Source organism: Phasianus colchicus, chromosome Z, assembly GCF_987193195.1.
Source record: "Phasianus colchicus chromosome Z, bPhaCol1.hap1.1, whole genome shotgun sequence".
In the NCBI taxonomy this organism is placed as follows: domain Eukaryota; kingdom Metazoa; phylum Chordata; class Aves; order Galliformes; family Phasianidae; genus Phasianus; species Phasianus colchicus.
In genome coordinates, this window is record NC_143476.1 from 5,981,488 (window position 1) to 5,999,372 (window position 17,885).

Consider the following 17,885-nt stretch of genomic DNA (forward strand, 5'->3'; position numbering starts at 1 on the left):
TTTTTTTTGTTGTTTTGTTTTGCTTTGTTTTATTTTCCCATAACTGAATGTCTTAAAGAAACACAAATAGTTTGAAGACCATTCTTCCCAGAATACATCTTCCAGTTGAGAGGAATAACATTTCTTACTTAGCCTGGAGCTTGAAAGGATGGATAAGGGAAATGGCAGCTCTACACTTTCTTATTTAAAAAAAAAACATACAGCTGAAAGGAAGCATGTAGTATGTAATGCAGCTATCAATATATCTGGGTGCTTTTTTTTTTTTTTTTTTGGTCATTTATTGATCTTTCTTGTATTTCAGATTGATCAAGCAATCCACCAGCTTTGCAGAATTATGCCTACCCCGCAAGCCAGAAATGCTTCAAACCCATCAGAAGACATCTGTAAATACCTTGGCACAGCCCTTCTCCAGATCAGCCCAGTGAGGGCTGAAATAACTCATGATTCCAGCTGACAACGTGCTGCTTTCTAACAGACGTTTTGCAGGAAGGGTTCTTTCCTTTGTCATTTGGCACAAACCTTTTCCTGCAGAAATTTTAAAGTAAATTTCACTGCCGGAAAGATGTGGAGATCATCAACACTGCGTTGCCTCTTTCTCCCAAAACATGCTGACATGACTAAAAGGTCACAGCACTTCTATGGTACATTGCTTGATCAACACACTCACATTCACACTCTATTATAAAATGAAAGAAGTTTGTGTCGTGGTTCTCCAGAGTGCAGAATTCTGTACTTAGCTGCTAAAAATGAGTGTCTCACAGCTGAACCTTGGCAGAAATCCATCAGGGGAAGAAGGGCCTAGAGGCTGTGCAGCAATGAGGAGGGCTGAGTTCCTCTCCAGTGCTGTTTTCCAAGCCAGAGTCCAAACCAAGAGAGCTTGCAGCACTGGAGAATGAGCTACAAACGGCCATTTGAAGCATCTCTTCAAGCACTTCTCATCTGCCCAGAACAGAAGGCCACAATCAGTGTTAATTCTTTTTCTGTCTGCCTTGGTATGCAGCAAAGACACTGGACTTTGGCTTTTAATGTGTCACAGTGATTTTCCAATAAGAAAACAAAGGAAGAAGAAGTATAAAGGCTCCTTGTGCTGCTGGTATGTAAATCACCCAAGCAATCACAAGTGAAGATGAGAATGGTGAAAGCTCACTGCTGATGTACCGAAATCTTCATGTGCTATATCAAACCTGCAAGGAATGCAATGGACAAATGACAAGCTCACGTCTCTCTTCTGACAAGGTTTTGGCTGCAGTGACAGCCTTCTTTCTGAGTCAAATCTTACCATCCTCCCAGCAACAAGCTCTACCTGCTGAATGGCATATTGCTGGGAGCATCCTTCCACAATCCAGTAATGGTCGGAACAGAACTGTGAGCTTGATTTCTTGGAAAATCAGGCTGTGTCTGAATGTATTCCAGCACAGAGCAGGAGAAGAGACGGTACTGAGCAGCATGGCAGCAGGTAAACAAGGCATCGTGTGCACTTTAGAAAGTAGAGCTTTCCTGTGACGGACAAGGAAGCAAGATGGGGGAAGATGGAGAGAATCAAAGACTGCGGCCCTTGGTGGGAAGGGAAAAGCTAACTTCAGTGTGGGACACAAGCAATAAGGACAATCAACATCACTCTGTGGACATTTGAAAGCCCTTCCTCCAGAGCCGCTTGCCTCCGGAAGAGAGTGCTCAGGAGTGTTTACTGGAGATCTGCCTGTGACTAAATAGCTCCAGCTCGGTCTGGGAAAGCTGGGAATGATACCTTCGTGTCCTGTGAAAACAGGATGCAGGTGGGCATCCCTGCTCCCTCTTATCTGCTGGCAAGGCCCGGAAGATGGGAACCAAGGAGGTGCTGCTGAGATCCCAGAGACAGAATCTGCCACTGCAAGGAGAGCTGACTCGACCACTGTGGATTTGAGCTGTCACTCCAAAGACAGCTGACTCGACCACTTGGAAAGCACTGAAAAGGGGCCATCATTGGTCACTGTTGCCATCACTGTCAACAGAACAGCAACACCCGACGACCCACTGCTACTGAAGATCAGTGGCTGAACTACGAACCGCGCCGGATCCGTGGTGGTGACTATCTCCCTCTTGCTTCCTATAAAGACTCCGTGCTGCTTCTTTCCTGTCTTTCCTCACCCTCCTTCCCTTCCCATTACGTCAATTCAGAACAGCGTCCGTCCTCCCCTTCCCCATCTCCCTAATTAAGATTTGCAATCAACTGGTTGGACCAGCATTGGAACCGTTGTTTTCTTAATCTCACGCCGGGTACACAGATACTAAAAGAACCTCCTCTCCCTCCTATAAATGGGAGCGAGACATTTATTTAAGGCGTAGTGGAAGGCAGGAACCCACCGTGAGTGCTGTCCTTCCAGACACAGCCTGAAAGGTTCCTGTGCGTCCCTCCTGGAGCTGCAAGGAGCGATATCTTTGAGCACTTCCACGTGAGTCCTTCTCCAGGAAGACTGCTCCGTATTCTGAAACTTTGCTGTTTGTGTGCATACCTCTCATGAATTAATGTAGAATATGTATGTGCCTCCTTGGGAAGACCTCTCTGCATTTGGTGATTTAAGTATCTCTAACTTCAGTGTGAAATTGGAAGCGTTTGTGTGCTTCCCTCAGAGAAAGGGAAGAGTGACTGGAGCATTTGCATTTGTTTAATCGGTGTTGTGTGCCTCCCTGGGGGGAGGTAAGGAGTTGCCTGGGCTTTTGAATACGTGCACCCCCTCCTCCCTTGGTGTAGGTCTTTCGTTGCATTGAAAAATGAGTGACAGCATCGCCAGCATGAAAAGTGGAGATGTCTTATTTGTGTGATGTGTGATAGAAAGCTGCAGCCACAGCATGAATCACCTCTGATGATGCCCGCTGATCCTGAGAGAACGACTGCTGTAATTAGGGGACTTCCAGAGTCATTAAAACCTATAGGTATACAAAACTCCTTGCTGTTGGAAAGTGCCTAAGTTTTGGTGAGAGATGTGTGTGTCTCTGGGATTACCTCTGCTGGTTTGTGCTGAGGGCTGTCCTGCACACGCTGTCCTGTGACAAGTTCTGTGGTCTTGTCAAATTAGTATTTACATCTGCCAGCATTTGAGTTGCTTTGGCAATGCTCAAGTGGAGAGTTCTCAGGACACTCAGCCATCTTAGCAAACATTACGTGGCCAGTCCACATCTTGTCCAATTGGACTGGATGGGCTTTTGGTGAACTGGCTGAAGTGTGATGCTGTGTGGCTGTTCATCAACACCACAACCTCCACTGAAGAATTCCCATCCGGATCCTGGCTCACACTGGGACTTCCTGGGTGGGGAAAGCAGCTGACACAAATAGCTCTTTTGTGTGCTGCTGCAACTCTGATGTTTGTTCCTCGTATGATTCCACGTTTTACTCAATTTCTGCAAGGCCTCGTATCCTCCGTGTGCTTTGTAAGCACTTGTACTGATGGACGAGTCCAACAGATCAGGGCAACATTTGTAGCCAAGCCCAAGAAACCTTTTACAATATATCTGACCCGGCCGACAGATGGAAAGATTCCGTAGCTCTGCAGCACAGCACATGCTGAATGGAGGAAGAGGAAACCTGTGTTCTGCAATTCGTACTTCATGCCCAGTGCCTGTAAGATCAACACTGCAGAAGGGTGAGATACGAACAAAGGTGGCTGTCAAATATTCAGAGCTGTTCAGTTTGCCTTCCAGCGTTTCAGGCTCTTCTGTCCTGTAAGGGCAAGAGGATGCACACGTCGGAGAGCGTTCCCAGCCCTGGCACAGCCCAGAGATCACTTTACTGCGTTCATTCCGTGGTATCCAGGGAACAGTCTGTCTGTGTGCAGTAGGTAGATTTAATTTCCCAAAATAAAACCTCACAGGTTCAGGTGTGGGAAGAAATAAAGTGGCATTTCTGATTGATGTCTCTCTGAAAATATTTATGAAGAGCCGTAACTGTGGCTGGTACATGAAGTACAGAACTTAGAGAGCTATTTATCTTTCCCCTCTTCTGGAGCATTAACAAGATGTCCTTTCATGGGCTGTGAGTTGGCTGTCGCAGCTCCACACCAACATCAATCGCATTCCTGCAGAGAAAGCTTTGGGGCTGGGTTCAGCTGGACATTTACACCACCTTGTACCATGATGTGTTGTTCTGATGAGCCTCTGGGAATTACACGTTTCAACTGGACCAGGTCAAGGCTTCCTAAAGATACAGCTCCCCTTTTCCAAACAGACAGAATGATAAGACCAAGTAATAAAAGGCAGTGCAGTGGAGTTTCCAATTCTGTTAAGCAGTCTCCTTTATTTCACTGTATCCATTTGCCTATACAGCAGTGCAGCCTATGGAGCCTGTGAGATGTTTAGCTATCCAGAGATAGGATGGGCTGAACTCCTCTTCAGGCTGCAGTTGTTTTGATTACGTCTATGCAGACCATAATGGGGGCTTAGCTCACAGAGAGAAAGTACACATTGCAAGCCAAAGCCCACCCAAAATGTTCAGTGTTGTCTTTCAGAACTGGGTTGGGAGCTCACACAGAGGTGTCAGGTCTGACGTGCAGTTTGAAAGAACCCATATCACATAGGAACAGCAGCCATTCCAGAAAGGTGAGATGCTTTTAGAGATGCTGTTCTGCATCATTCAGCCATTGGTTTTATGGCTTTGCATACCTGTCTTCAGAGACATGCATTCTGCTTTCAAACTCTGTGCTGACTGTGCAGCTCTGGCAGCACATCTCCGTGAAGTAGATGCGGCTCTTCAGTTACTCAGCGCAGAATAAATACGTGCCTTATATTTGGCAGCATTTTCTTCACAAATACCTTCCTGCTGAAGCATGCCTGATTTTTCATAGTTTTTCTTCTTGCTCATTTGACAACGCATTCACTTTGAGCCTGTTCCTGCCTTATTTGTTTGGTGTTTTCCTTCACTTTAAGTATGTTGCAGCCATTTGTTTTGTAACGAGTAACAGGAGCACGTTTCTAAAAGCACTCGTAAGATGTGTTCATTTCATTTTATTTGTTATAAACATTTCTCCTTGGAATGTGTTTGGGTTTTGTGCCAATCTGACTGTAGCTGTTTACTTAGCACGGCGCATTTCATTCCAGTAAGAACCACTCTCTAACAAGATGAACTCATTTTGCACGAGTGAGCGTGCAATTATGGATTCTTTTCAAAAGTAGTGAAAATCCCTTCACTCTTAGAAAAGTTATTAAACTATGTTGATTGCTGACATTCTATGCGTCAAATGTAATTGAGCTATGCACATTTATTGTTTCAGAGCATCAGAATGGACAGAAAATTATTGTAATCATCCAGGAGTATGTTTTAGTTTCTAGAGTGAGACAGGGAATTTCTACAGTAACCGTGGTATCCATTAGGATAGTGCTAATGTGCTGGTGCACCAGTACTGCTAAACTGCTGGTGTTTGGTAAGCAAGGGCTCCTTCTGAGACCTAAATCTTAAAATTAAGCCCTCGTGAAGTACTTTACCAGTTCAGGTCCTATTTATTAAGCCAGTAAAATGTCTTTATTACAACTTCATGGAAGGAATTCCGCATGGAACCGGAACCCCAGAGCCGAGTGCATCACAGAACATGCTGCGTTTGGGGGCCTGCAGGGCTGCCCTGCGTGCTGCCTGGTCCCCAGCCATTCCCTGTGAGGTGACACTGCGCTGTGATGTCACAGTGGTACCTCGTGCGCCCTCGTGGCAGCGGTGGGAGCGGTGGCTCAGTCCGCTTGTGGGACCCGCAGGAAGCGGAACCAGAGAGAGCGTTGCGTCTACCTGGAGATTTCCTGCTGTCATGGAGCGGCTGAGAGCCCTTCGAGGTGAGTCCCTCCACCTCTCCGCACGCCGTGACGCCGCCCGAGCGCACGTGTGCCTCCAGAGTCAGTTCAGGCCGCGCCGGCAGCACCGTCCTCGCTCTGCTGAGCGCAGCTGCCCGCCGTGGTTTCCCCGGCACCCCAGCAAGGGGAAAGCTCCCTCCCCCGTCCCCGCCAACCGTGGGGCTGGAGGAGCGTTCCTCCCAGAGCCGGCCGGATGCTCGGCCCTGGCTCCGAGCGACACCGGCGGCAGCTGCTCCGCTCTTTGCTTCCAGGTCTCTTTGCCTGTGTGGGCTGCGTGCCCAGACGTACGCGTCGCAGGGAGAGAAGCAGGGTGCCGAGCCCTGTCCCTGTCTCCGCTGTGACTGTGCTGCAACAGCGCCTGCAAGACCGGGAGGTGAGCTGGGGACGTCCGGCCGTGAATCCTTGCCGTGGCGCAGTGCCGTGGTCCTGTGGGTGCCGGGCCGCGGCACCACACCGGCACGGTGATGGGTGGCAGTGGGCGGCTCCCCGAGAGCAAGGGCAAAGCAAAGCATGACTGGTCCCTGTCCCCAGGGTGATCGAGCACAGGTGTACCGCGAGCTGGAGGGCGCCCTGTGGGAAGACGACAGCCGCCCGCCGTGCGGAGTGGTGAACCGGCTGCTGGCAGAGGTGTCCCGGGACCTGACGGCAGCCCAGGTGAGGGGTTACAGCCAAAGGCAAAGGGAGCCGCTGCCCGTGCTGGTGTTGTGCTGGTGGACGGCGGTGGCTCAGCCCTTCCCAGGGTCTCAGGCAGTCTCCTGGACGGTGTGTCACCAGTGACTCCTTTTCAGGGTGTCAGGGACAACGTGAGGATGGCTGCCAGCAACGTCCTGGTGGCTCTGGCCCGGATGCATTTCAGCTTGGTGATGGCTGAGCTCCAGGGCCAGCTGAAGGCCATCGGGGAGAGACCCAAGGATTTCGTGCTCATCACCCTCAGCAAACTGTTCGGCATCTACGGTAGAGTGCTCTCAGCCACCCTACACCTATGACAACGGGGGAAAGGGGTCTTTCCTCTCTGGGGGATGCAGGGCTTCGCCCCCTCCTCTGTTGCTGCCAGGGCTCTGACTGTGGACGTCTCCTTCTCCTCTGCAGCTCCACAGTGCATCCCCTTCACGTGGCTGATGCTGGCTGGCCTGCGCAGTGTGGTGGGCCAGGTGAGGAGCGGCCGGACCCTGCGCCTCGCTTGTGCTGGTGAGTGCTGGCTCCAGAGCAGGGGGTCTCAGGACAGCCCTTGCATCCTGCCCTGCAGACTCTCACATGCTCCCTTTTCTCTTGTTGGTTTGGTTTTGTTTGTTTTTTCTTTTAAAATTAATTCTTCGTTTATTTTGTTGTTTCATTTTGTTTTCTCAGTTGTGAAACAATGGTCAGAAGGAGTCCAGGTTCACTTCTGCTCTGGAAAGCAATGCCCCCGGCCTGCTGTGCAGAAAGAACAAATCTATGAGAATCTGCACCTGCTCTTCTTCTCCATGCTGACAAACTGGCAGGACTGCAAGGAGGAAGAGGTGAGCACTGCTGCATTCCCAGCCCAGGATGGCAGCAGGGACCTCCGTGTCAGCAGCTCTGTCTGTGCCCAGTGGGCTGAGAGCAGAGGGGTGATGAGAGGGAGTGGGCTGGCTCTGCAAAGGGCCCCAAACTGCGCTCGGGGCTGCATCTCCGTGCCAGGAAGCAGCTGCATATCACAGCACTGTGGCAGGGAGTGCTGGGGACGAGGGTGTGGGGAAAATCTCCCTGCTGTCCAGAGCGAGCTCATCTCCTGCTGGGCAAGGGGGTATGGGGAAGGGGAAGGAAAAGAAAAAGCCCTCTCTGTCGGAAGGGCAGACCTTCAGTCTTTGATGCCGGGCCTCTGCCATCCCTCTGCAGGACAAGCAGGCCGTCTTCGGGGCTGTGACTGCCATGATGGCTGTCCTCCTGCAAGAGGAGCTGCACCGAGAGCACGTCTGGGAGCAGCTCCTCTGGCTCGTGCGCCCGTATCAGGAGGTCCAAGACATCTGCAGAGTGACCAAGGTGAGATGTTGTGCAGGGCTCAGCGTGGATGTGGGGCCCATGCAAATGCCACGAGGGGTCAGGGGGATGCGGGGAGGAGGTGGGGAACCCTTGGAGAAAGAAGGAACAGGTGATCAAGGGAGGTCTGAGGCTTCCTGAGCTCTTCCGTCAAGGGAAGAACAATGGGGACAGGAACCAGGAGGGAGCCAAGAGTCAGTGGGGCCCATCTTCTGGGGATGGGAGGCTTCACAACCACCACCGTGGGGCTCTGAGTGCCTGAGGAGCTCTGTGCTAACAACCAGGCAGACCACGTTTAGTTGCATCTGATGAGGGAGAAGAGGGATGCTGGGTGGGAAATGCTTGCAAACGATGCCAACAGGGCTCGGTTGAAAGCAGAGAGACTTTGGGTGCTGCTGAGAGTTGGGGGACAAACAAGAATGCCAAACAGTGTGCAGGAGCTTCCCCCAGTGGAGAAACCATTGGAAAACAGTTTCTCCGCTCCCAAGTGGCTAGATGTGGCTTCAGCGCTTTTTTCCTCTCCTGGTCTCTTACAGAGCCTCACTATCTTCCTGGAGGCCTTAGAGGGAGTTCAGACTGTCATCCCCAAGGACAAGTTTCTGGCCATTACCAGTGCCATGTTCTACCAGGTAAGGGGAGCCTATCCTTGCACCCACAGCAGTTTCCCTCTTGTCCAAGTCTCAGGAGGACTGCAGAGCTCTGAGCCTCTGACAGGTGCTCAGCTGTAGCTCCTGCATGCCTGAGGCTCCTCCAGAGCCATGCGTGTGCCCCCAGGGATGCTGTGGGGCAGGCCGGGTTTTGTCTGCATGTCCTCTCCCTGAGAGTGCCCAGGGAGACGAGAGCTGGAAGCACAGTTTCTTTCCTGTCCTCAGTGCTGATGCGATTTTCTAAAACGGACCTTGTTCCCACAGCTCTCTGATGACACCAGGCAGCACAGCGAGGCTGATAGCACAGAGCTGACCCGCTGCATCCTGCTGCAGGGTAAGGAGAGGAGCTTTGGCAATGCTTGGCAGTGCCCTGGCCAAAACTTTTCTCGCCAACCTCAGGAATGGGCATGTGTTTCTTGCTAACACAGCACGGGATTTTCTCTCTGCAGCCCGGATCTGCCCAGAGGAAGCAGTCCTGTTTCTGCGGTTGCAGCTGGGCAATGAGAGGGAGGCTGGACGCGTGGCAGCCCTGGGTCTGCTCAGTGCTCTAGCTTGCTCTGATGGTCAGTACCATGGGTTGCTATTTCCAGGGATCCCTTTTGCCATCAGGGTTGTGTCTCCATGCATGCTTCTGCACATCTCTTGCAGAGCCTGTGATGACGGAGAAGCTGCCCCAGGTCGCAGAGGCTTTGCAGTGCGTGTGCAGCGACCCCAGGATCCAGGTGAGCTGCTTTGGGAAAAGAAAGCTCTGTCGGAGTGGTGACGGGCAGGGCTGGGGTGACTAGACAGGTGCTGGGGCATTGACCACGGGGTTGCGATGGCTCCTGTGGGGAGAGCAGGCAGAGTGGAGCAGGCAGGTCCCTGTGCTGCACTTGGAAGGCGCACCGCCTGGTGCTATGGCCTGGCCCTCACCTCAAGAGCCAAGGCTTGTCCTCTGCTCTCGCTGTCTCTGCTCGTGCCCAAAGGGCTGTCCCAATGAGCACGTAGCTTCCCTTTGCCTTCTGACCTGGAAAATCAAACCCATAACTGACCCCTGGCAGGTGAGGAAGGCCATTCTGCGTTTCATCGGGGACCTGCTCAGCACCGATGCCCAGAGCTGCTCATCCTGGGACGTAGTGGGGCATATCTTCAATGAGTTCAGCCGCAGCACGGGAAGAAGGGTAAGGACAGGGGGCTGCATCTTCTTTTGGAAGGCCTTTGCTGCTCAAAGGCTGGCACAGAAGCACCAGTGGGACCACACCTGAGCCAGCTGAGAGGCTCCTGAGAACTGAGAGTAACTGGTGTTTCAACAACAATGTTGTGCAGGCAACTGGAGTCCTTTCTGCCCAGGAGGCCCTGGAAGAAGGAGCTCTGCAAGAGCAGTGCATGAGCATCCTGGGATCGCTGGATTTCTCAGTGAGAGGGATGACCAAAGTAAGTCACACTCTGCCCTGCTGCCGCTCCTCACCTTCGTACCACGTGTTCCTTGTCCCATTGCAGCACCCCAGGTCTCTCCTCCAGCGTGCTCTGAAGCACACAAAAGTCAGGGAAATTCACAGAGTCCTCTTCATCTCTGAGCGGAGGCAGGAATGCTGACACGCTCAACTGCTTCGTTCCCTACAGCTCCTGTGGCCGCGGCTGCTGCTCTATGTGGTTCCAGCTCAGTACACGGGCATGCTGATCCCGATCTCCCGCTGCATCCAAAGCCTGGCTGAGAGAGAGGACCTGGCAGCGCGGGAGGTAGGAGAGCTGGATCCACACTTCCTCAGCTCCGTGTTTCAAGGTAGGAGCAGAAACTCCCCCAGGGAGCTCTGCTGACCCGTATTAGCACCCAGAAGGGACAGCGGAGGGACATGTGGCAGGGCACTCAGCACACCTTTCTCCCCGCAGGCCCCCTGCTGACTCCCCAGACGCTGCTGGTGCGCCTGTTGGTGAGTAGATGCTCCAGGGGCCGGTGTCACAAGCCCCGAGGAGGAAGCAGCATGGCCGAGAGCGCCAGTGTCCACCTGAGCCCCGGGGCTGCCATTCTCTTCCCAGGCTCGCAGCACCATGGGAAAAGTTGTTGGTTGCTCCTTGCCCGCCAGGGCAGAGCCAAGCTGCTTCCCTCCGGGGAGAAGCCGCTGCTCTTGCTGCAGAAGTGACCCTGCTTCTCCTTGCTCTCGCTCAGGTGGTGGCAGGGAGCCCTTTTGCAGGCAGCGAACTCCAAGCTGCTGCCTTGCTGCTCATGCGAAACCTCCACAGCAGGATCCACAGAGCTGTGGGGGCCATGTGGGCAGCTGAGATCCCCCTGCTGCTGCAGTGCCTTGAAGGTAAAGTGCTGGTGGACAGGGGGAGGCGGAAGAAGGGAAGGGGAGGGGAAAGGGAGGGGAGGGGAGGGGAGGGGAGGGGACAGTTGGGTAAGGAAAGGGAAGGGAAGGGAGGGGAAGGGAAAGGAAGGGAAGGGAAGGAAAGGGAGGGGTGGGGAAGGGAGGGGAGGGATGAAAATACAACCTGTGGCCCACTGCTTGCTCTACTGCAGTTCCCATTTCAGGGATACGGCACTGAGGCCCAGGGACCTTTCCCCCTGGGGTCTACCCATTCCAGGAGATGGAAGGGCCCTTCACCTCCTCTCAGGCAGCAGTCCTGGAGCAGTTCTGTGTTCCTACTGGGAAAGTGTTTGTGGGGAGGGACAGGTCATTGTGGAGGGGGCGCAGGTCCCAGCTTTGCCCAGTGCCCAGGCCAAACCAGGTTTGCGGCAGCTCTTTTGTGGCTTGATCCCAAGCAAAGGTCTTTTGCTTCCTATTGCTGTGCAGGGAAATCGGAGAGCTTCCCGGACACTGCAGAGTGGGAGCACCATCTACTAAAGGTACAGCATTGCCAGGAGGCGTGGTGCAGAGCAGTGCTTGCCTGCCTAAAGGTGACCTGCTCTCATATGAGCCCCCGCAGAACAGGAACAACCTCTAAAATGCTGCTGCAGAGCGGCCGCATGCCTTTGCAGCACTGCCTCTTCCCATTCGTCCCAAGCCCAAGGCGGCTCTTAGGAGAAGAGCTGCAGGTGGCTTTAATGGAGGGGATGCTGGGGGCAGCTGAGAGAGGGCCTGTTCTTCCAGACACCTCTCCCCAGAAGGCTGCAGCAACTTGGAAATGGGGGAAGAGGCAAAGGGCAAGGGAACATTGGCTTCTTCTGTTCTCCAACAGTTTCTGAGGGCTTCTCTGGAGACGATGGAGGATGACGCCTGGACAAAGGGCCTGAGCTGTGAGCTGAGCCGCTGGCTGGGCAGCTCTGCCAGCAGCTCTGCAGAAAAGGTGGGTTTTCCCCCGGGCTCTACCCAGCGGTGCAGCTGCAGGTGTCCAACTGGGGCTGGGGCTGCGGCTGGTGCTCTGCCCACTCGTCCCGCTCATGCTGCTTCCCCAGCCCACATCCCCCAGAGGGCCTTTCCCTGCAAGCTGCCCGGGGACCGGCTAAAGCTCGGCCTGCGGCTGCTCTCAGCGACTCCCAGGGAGCGTGGGTGCTCCCTTCCCACCTGGTCCTCTGCCAACAGGTCAGGCTGCTGCTACATCTCAGATTCTGACTTCCTTTTCCGTCCCTTCCCTTCCCTTCCCATGCAGCCTTTCCTGTACAAGGCGCTGGGGACAGTGCTGGGAGCCTGTAAGGCAGTCCTCCACATTCACGTCCAAGAGAAGCTGCTGCAACATCTGACGGAAGCAAACGCGGAGGAGCCCTCTGAGGCCCAGGTGAGCTCTCCCCTCCTGCAGCTTCTGTGAGCGTCCCCAGTCTGTCTTCTAGCCCTGCTCCAGACCTTTCTGATCTCCTCACTGCTGCTGTTTCCCTCAGGCGAGGACTGGCCCAGCCACTGTGCTTGGCTGCACCAGTAAGGTCATGCCTGCGCCAACTGCCCCTTGTTCTTTTGTGCAGGGAATGATCTCTCTTGTCAGCCATGCTGCTGAGGGCAACTTCCATCCAGTCCTGGACACACTCATCATGTTTTCGTCCAGGCTGTGCAAGGGCCGGAATGGAAGGATTGCCAGGAGCAAGAAGGTAAAGCGTTACGGGTTTCCACCTTGGCTTTCTTCTGCCTTATTTTCACAGCAGCTCCTGCCTTGGGAGCCCAGCTGCACTGTCGGGCACTGGGGGCCGCTGAGCAAGGTCTCAAAGCACTTCTCCACACACAGATGGAGCTGGACAGCACGAGAGCTCATGCCACACGCAGTGCTCTCATGCTCGCCTATGGCAGCTTGGCACTGCGTGCCAGCAAGGAGCAGCTGCTCGCCCGCCTGGAGGTAGACATTGTGGGCAACATCCTGCTGCTGTACAGCTGCAGCTGCCAGGTGAGAGCTTGAAACGTGCCAGGGTGTCTGTGCCCAGCCGCAGCCCCTCCTCTGGGGAGATGCTGAGATGGGCCTTCTCTTTCTGAAGGTCCCCTGGGGAACGGTTTGTGCCCAGATGAAGACCCAAGCCCTTCCCTTAGCATCGCCCCCACGTGTCCCCCTTGCAGCCCTCGGCCCTTCCCGCAGTTCACAGTATGTTCTTCTCTCTTGGGTCTCAGGACTTGCGGAACAACCTTGCACTGGTGCAGAGCATCACCGACTCCAGCTCTGCCTTCCAAACCGTGGGTGATTCCGCCAGCCTTAACCCCTCCTTGAAGGGCAAGCTGCTGGAGATCCTGATGGTGAGTGCCTAGAGCCAGAGCTGCCTGCAGTGGAGTTTTGGGCTGTGACACGAGGCTCGCTTCCCTGGAGGCACACACGTCTCCAGCTGGTGGGAGCCTCAGGTGCTGGCAGGCAGCAGCTGTGCAGCGGGCTAGGTCCAGCAGCTGTGGAGCTGCTGCATCCTGCAGTGGGAAATGTGGGAGTGATGGGGCTGGCGCGTGGCAGTTGTGTCTGTCTCTGGGCTGGGTGGAACAGCTCTCGCGTGCTTCTTGCCCGCTTTGACGGTGTCTCTCTGGGACTTGCAGGACTTGCTGAAGAAGTATTACTTGGGCGCCCCTGTCTCCCCAGTGCCCCTCAAGGTGGTTCTGGCCCTGGAGCAGTTGAGGTAAGGGCGCGAGCCTCTGGGATTGCAAAACAGGATGGTGCTCCACCTTCTGGGTAGCTCCGAAGGCCTGGAGGGGGCAGGGGGTGAGGAGAGAATGGCCCTGGTGCTCCCGTCCCGTGGCGGGGAAGAGAAGGGGTCTCCTTCCCTTCAGAGAGGGAGGTGGTTCACTGCTGCCAGGGAGGAGGTGGGCGCTGCTGGAACTGAAGACGGTGCTCAGCAGCAGGAGCTGGGGGTGTTTACTTTGTAGCTGTCGATTAGGAGAACCTCGGATGTTGTCTGAACCAGTCTGGAGAGCGCTGCTAAAGGCCCTTTCTGCTTTCTCTTCCTTTTTTCCTCCTGTCAGCAAGCTGAAGCCCACTTTTGGAAACAAGGACATGCGGGAGATGTTGACTCTGTGCTGCAAGAACATCGTGACGCACCCTTCAGCAAAGATGATGCTGAAGATCAGGAAGTCACAGCACGCAGCGCAGTACCTGCAGGTAACCTGCCGTAACTTTCCCGGCCACCTCTCAGCAGGAGCCCTACCTCAGCACACACAGCCTATGCTCTGGCAGCAGCCGTGATGCCACACCTCAATCTCCTCTTCTGCTTTCAGCTTCAGCAAACATCGTTGAACTCTCTGGGCCGGCTCATGGTGGTCCTGCTCGAGACAGAGCCCAGCTGTGACTTCTTCCAGAACATAGTCCAAGTGAGTACATGTGGGGCAGGGGAGAAAGTGTGATGCCTGTGGATAGCAGGGACAGAGATCTGGCGAATGAGAGGATGGTCAGCGGGGGATGAATCTCCTGCTGATATGCCAGCTCGCTGTGAGCTCAGAAACGGGCAGAGAAATGGGCCCTGCAGGGGGAAAGGCAGGAGCCAGCCCTGGCAGGTCACAGCTCCCAGTTTAGGAGGCAGGAACATCTGCAGAGAGCAGGGACAGCTGTGCGGGGGGGGGAAGGGGAGGGGCTGCATGGAGCCACAGGGCAGCAGGTCCTGAGGATAAGTGCTGGAAAAGGAGGGACAGGGAGAGGGGTGGCAGGAAAGAAAAGATGTCCGCAGTGAGACAGATGCCTTGCCCCAGGTCCTGCAGAAATCAATCACCTCAGACGATGTGTGGGAGCGCAAGAGGGCCCTGCAGACCTGCTCCCAGCTGCTGGCTGCTTCTGAAGAGCTTCAAGTGAGTAAAGAGCCCCACCGCATGCCCCCTGCTCCCTCTCCGCTGCCCCTGAGCTGGAAGGCGAGCTCTGCCCAGCTGTGCATGCTGTGTCACCGTGTGTGGGGAAGGCACAGCTGGAAGTAGCTAGTGAGAGCTGGGGCTGCCTACAGCTTTTTTCCTGCCTCTTGCCCCTGCAGAGAGGAGATGCCTGCAAGCACTTTGGCTCCCTGGTGGGATTGCTGGCGCCTCTGACGTGCGACCCCATGCCCGCATCCCGCCAGTTGGCTGTCTCCTGTCTGAGCTCCCTTCTCCGAATCCAAGGCAAGTAGAATGGGTGTGCACCAGCCCTCTTCTCTCCTCCCCTAGGCCCTGTTTACAGGAGGGAGAGGCACTGTGCGCAGCTCTCTTCTCGTCCCCACCCCGTCCTCTGTCTCTGCCCCAAGGAAAGCAGTTCTGTTTCCAGAAGCATGACTTTCCTTTTCTCTCCGTGCTCTTTCCAGCCAAGGAGACCAACACAGTCATCGAGATGGGAGACATCAGGAGCCTGTGCGAGGGGCTGCATGCCTGCAGCACCACCTTGCAGTTCCAGACCTCATCCAAAATCGCAAGGGTAAGTGGACCCAAAAAGGGGCGGTGGGATCTCAGTGCGTAGGCTTCTGCATGACCCTAAGCTGCCCCCAGCTATGTCTGGCCTTCAGGTGCCCAGTGCAAGGAGCTGACTGTATGATGTGCATTTGTGTGTATGTTGACTGTGTGTGTTTGTTTGCATGTGTGACTGTGGCTGCTGGGAGGTAGGCTTTGCATGTAAGCAGACGCCATGGGTGGAGAAGCTGAGAGAAGGCTCAACTGCCTTCCGTAAAAATAGCAGGGTACGGACAGCAGGAGCGTTGTGATGGCTGCCTGAGTGCCCTCCAGACTGCTTTATGTTTTGAAGAGCTGCCGCAGAGCAGTGATGGGATCTCTCCTGCTTCTCGTTTCTCTGCAGATGGTCTGCAGAAACTTCCCCGTGGAACGCGCCGTCGACTTCATGATGGCCATCAAGGAGGCATTCAAGAAAGCCAAAGGAATGCGCGTGCGTGCTGCTGGGAAGTGGATGATCACCTTTCTGCAGATGTACAGAAAGGACATCTGTCGGGACGTAAGAGACTTTCTTCCATGTGTCTTGGACTTTTTCTGGCTGTTGCATGATGCCTTGTGCCATTTGCTTCTTGTGCGAAAGAAGCACAGCCTGAGTGCAGAGCCAGGGCTTAGACAGGGGGGCTGGCGTGACATTTAGGCTTAGGCCTTGACAGCATGTCAAGGGAGTGGGCACTGCTCCTGCGCTGAATGTCCACGGTCACTCCCTGCAGAGTCAAGGATGCAGCAAGTTGTTCCTTCTCCCCTTCCTCTTTCAGGTTCCACTAATCCTGTACATCTTGCGCAGCTGCGCATCATCCACGCAGCAGAGCGCAGTCGTGCCCTTCATGTGCCAGGCGGTGATCATCCTCACCCGCTGTCACGCAGAAGTCGTGATCGACAACTTCCGTCGGCTGCTTGGGCCCACAGACAGGTATCTGCTCTCCTGCCTTTGCTGTTGCTGCGGTCAAACTTGTAGCTGGGGATCCCGGGACAAAGCGGCTTTTCTTTTTCCCTCTCAAAGTCTGTTTGAGGTGAAAAGAACTCACTCACAACTTGAGACTCTCCTTTTTCTAGTGAGACGTGGAGAAGAATGAGAGAGTTCTGTCTTCGACGGTGGAGCCAGTAGACCAAAGAAGAGAAAGGCAAAAAGAAAAAGAGAAAAGAAAAGGAAAGAAAAGATGGGAAGAGGAAAGGGAAAGAAAGGGAAAGAAAGAGAAAGATAGGGAAAGAAATAAAAAAGGAAAGGAAAAGAAAGGAAAGGGAAAGAAACAAAAAAGGAAAGGAAAGGAAAAATGAAAGGAAACGGAGGGGAAGGGAAGGAAACGGAGGGGAAGGCAAGGGAAGGGAAGGGAAGGCAAGGCAAGGCAAGGCAAGGCAAGGCAAGGCAAGGCAAGGCAAGGCAAGGAGGAAGGGAAATGAAATAGGGAATCAAAAGGGAAATTTGAGAGGAGAGGAGGGGAGGGGACAAGCAGGGGGAATGGGTGAGGGGAGTGGGTGGGGAGAGGAAGGTAAGAAGGGAAGGGAGAAGGGAGGAAAAAAGTGAGGAAGGGAAGGGGAAGAGGAAAGAGAGGAGAGGAGAGGAGGGAAGAGGAGAGGGAAAGGGAATGAAAAAGGGAAATTTAAAAGGAGAGGAGAAGAGGAGAAGGGAGGGGAGATTGGGGAGAGGGGAGGGGGCAGAAGGAGAGGGGAGGGAAGAAGGAAAGGGAGAAGGGAAGGAAAAGGAGGGGAAGGGAAGGGAAGAGAAGGGAAGAAGGGAATGGAAGAGAAGGGAAGGGAAGAGGAGAAGGGAAGAGGAAAGAGAGGAGAGGAGAAGAGGAAGAGAAAGAGGAGAGAAGGGGAAGAGGAGGGAAGAAGACGAGAGAAGAGGAGGAGGAGAGAAGAGAAGAGGAGAGGAAGAGGAGAGGAAGAGGAGAGGAGAGAAGAGGAAGAGGAGTGGAGAAAAGGAAGAGGAAGAGGAGAGAAGGAAGAGAAAAGGAGGAGGAGAGGAGGAAGAGGAGAGAAGAGGAAAAGGAGAGAAGAGGAGGAGAAGAGGAAGAGGAGAGAAGAGGAAGAGGAGAGGAGAGAAGAGGAAGAGAAGAGGAAGAAGAGAGGAAGAGAAAAGGAGAGGAAGAGAAGAGGAGAGAAGAGAAAAGGAAGGGGAAGTGGAGAGAAGAGGAAGAGGAGAGAAGTGGAGAGAAGAGGATAGAAGATGAAGAGAAGAGAAAAGATGAGCTTAAAAATGTATTATTTATTTAAATAAATTAAATACCAGAATCCTGGCTAAGATGTGAAAAGGGTTTTTTTTTACCAAGTCTTCATTTTAATAGCTGCTATCTCTTCTCCACACCAGTTACGGAATCACAGAATCACCGAATGTTGGGGATTGGAAGGAACCCTGTATGATCATCTAGTCCAATCCCCCTGCCCTAGCAGGAACACCTAGATCAGGTCATACAGGAACGCATCCACACAGGTTTTGAATGTCTCCAGAGAAGGAGTCCCCCCAGCCTCTCTGGGCAGCCTGTTCCAGTGTTCTGTCGCCCCCACCGTAAAGAAGTTCTGCACTGGACTCTCTCAAGCAGTTCCCTGTCCTTCTTGTGAACGGAGAGGCCCAGAACTGGACACAATACTCCAGTTCTGGTCACCTGGGCAGAGTAGAAGGGAAGGAGAACCTCTTTCGACCTGCTAATCACAGCCCTTCTAG

The 17,885-nt window shown here is 53.8% G+C and overlaps 1 protein-coding gene across 1 annotated transcript; it reads left to right on the forward strand.

Moving 5' to 3' along the window:
* The first annotated feature begins 6,605 nt into the window (after positions 1 to 6,605).
* On the forward strand, positions 6,606 to 17,280 carry LOC149912312 (maestro heat-like repeat-containing protein family member 2B). Its single transcript, XM_090131148.1, has 28 exons — positions 6,606 to 6,762; positions 6,898 to 6,996; positions 7,156 to 7,307; positions 7,666 to 7,809; positions 8,343 to 8,435; positions 8,718 to 8,787; positions 8,903 to 9,016; positions 9,102 to 9,175; positions 9,494 to 9,613; positions 9,759 to 9,866; positions 10,056 to 10,215; positions 10,323 to 10,363; positions 10,600 to 10,741; positions 11,225 to 11,277; positions 11,610 to 11,717; positions 12,021 to 12,146; positions 12,328 to 12,450; positions 12,585 to 12,740; positions 12,959 to 13,081; positions 13,367 to 13,446; positions 13,790 to 13,925; positions 14,042 to 14,134; positions 14,510 to 14,605; positions 14,782 to 14,905; positions 15,085 to 15,194; positions 15,570 to 15,722; positions 15,979 to 16,133; positions 16,277 to 17,280. Exons 1-28 carry the CDS (start codon positions 6,618 to 6,620, stop codon positions 16,326 to 16,328), a joined length of 3,150 nt encoding a protein of 1,049 aa, XP_089987274.1. The 5' UTR covers positions 6,606 to 6,617; the 3' UTR covers positions 16,329 to 17,280.
* The last annotated feature ends 605 nt before the right edge of the window (positions 17,281 to 17,885 follow it).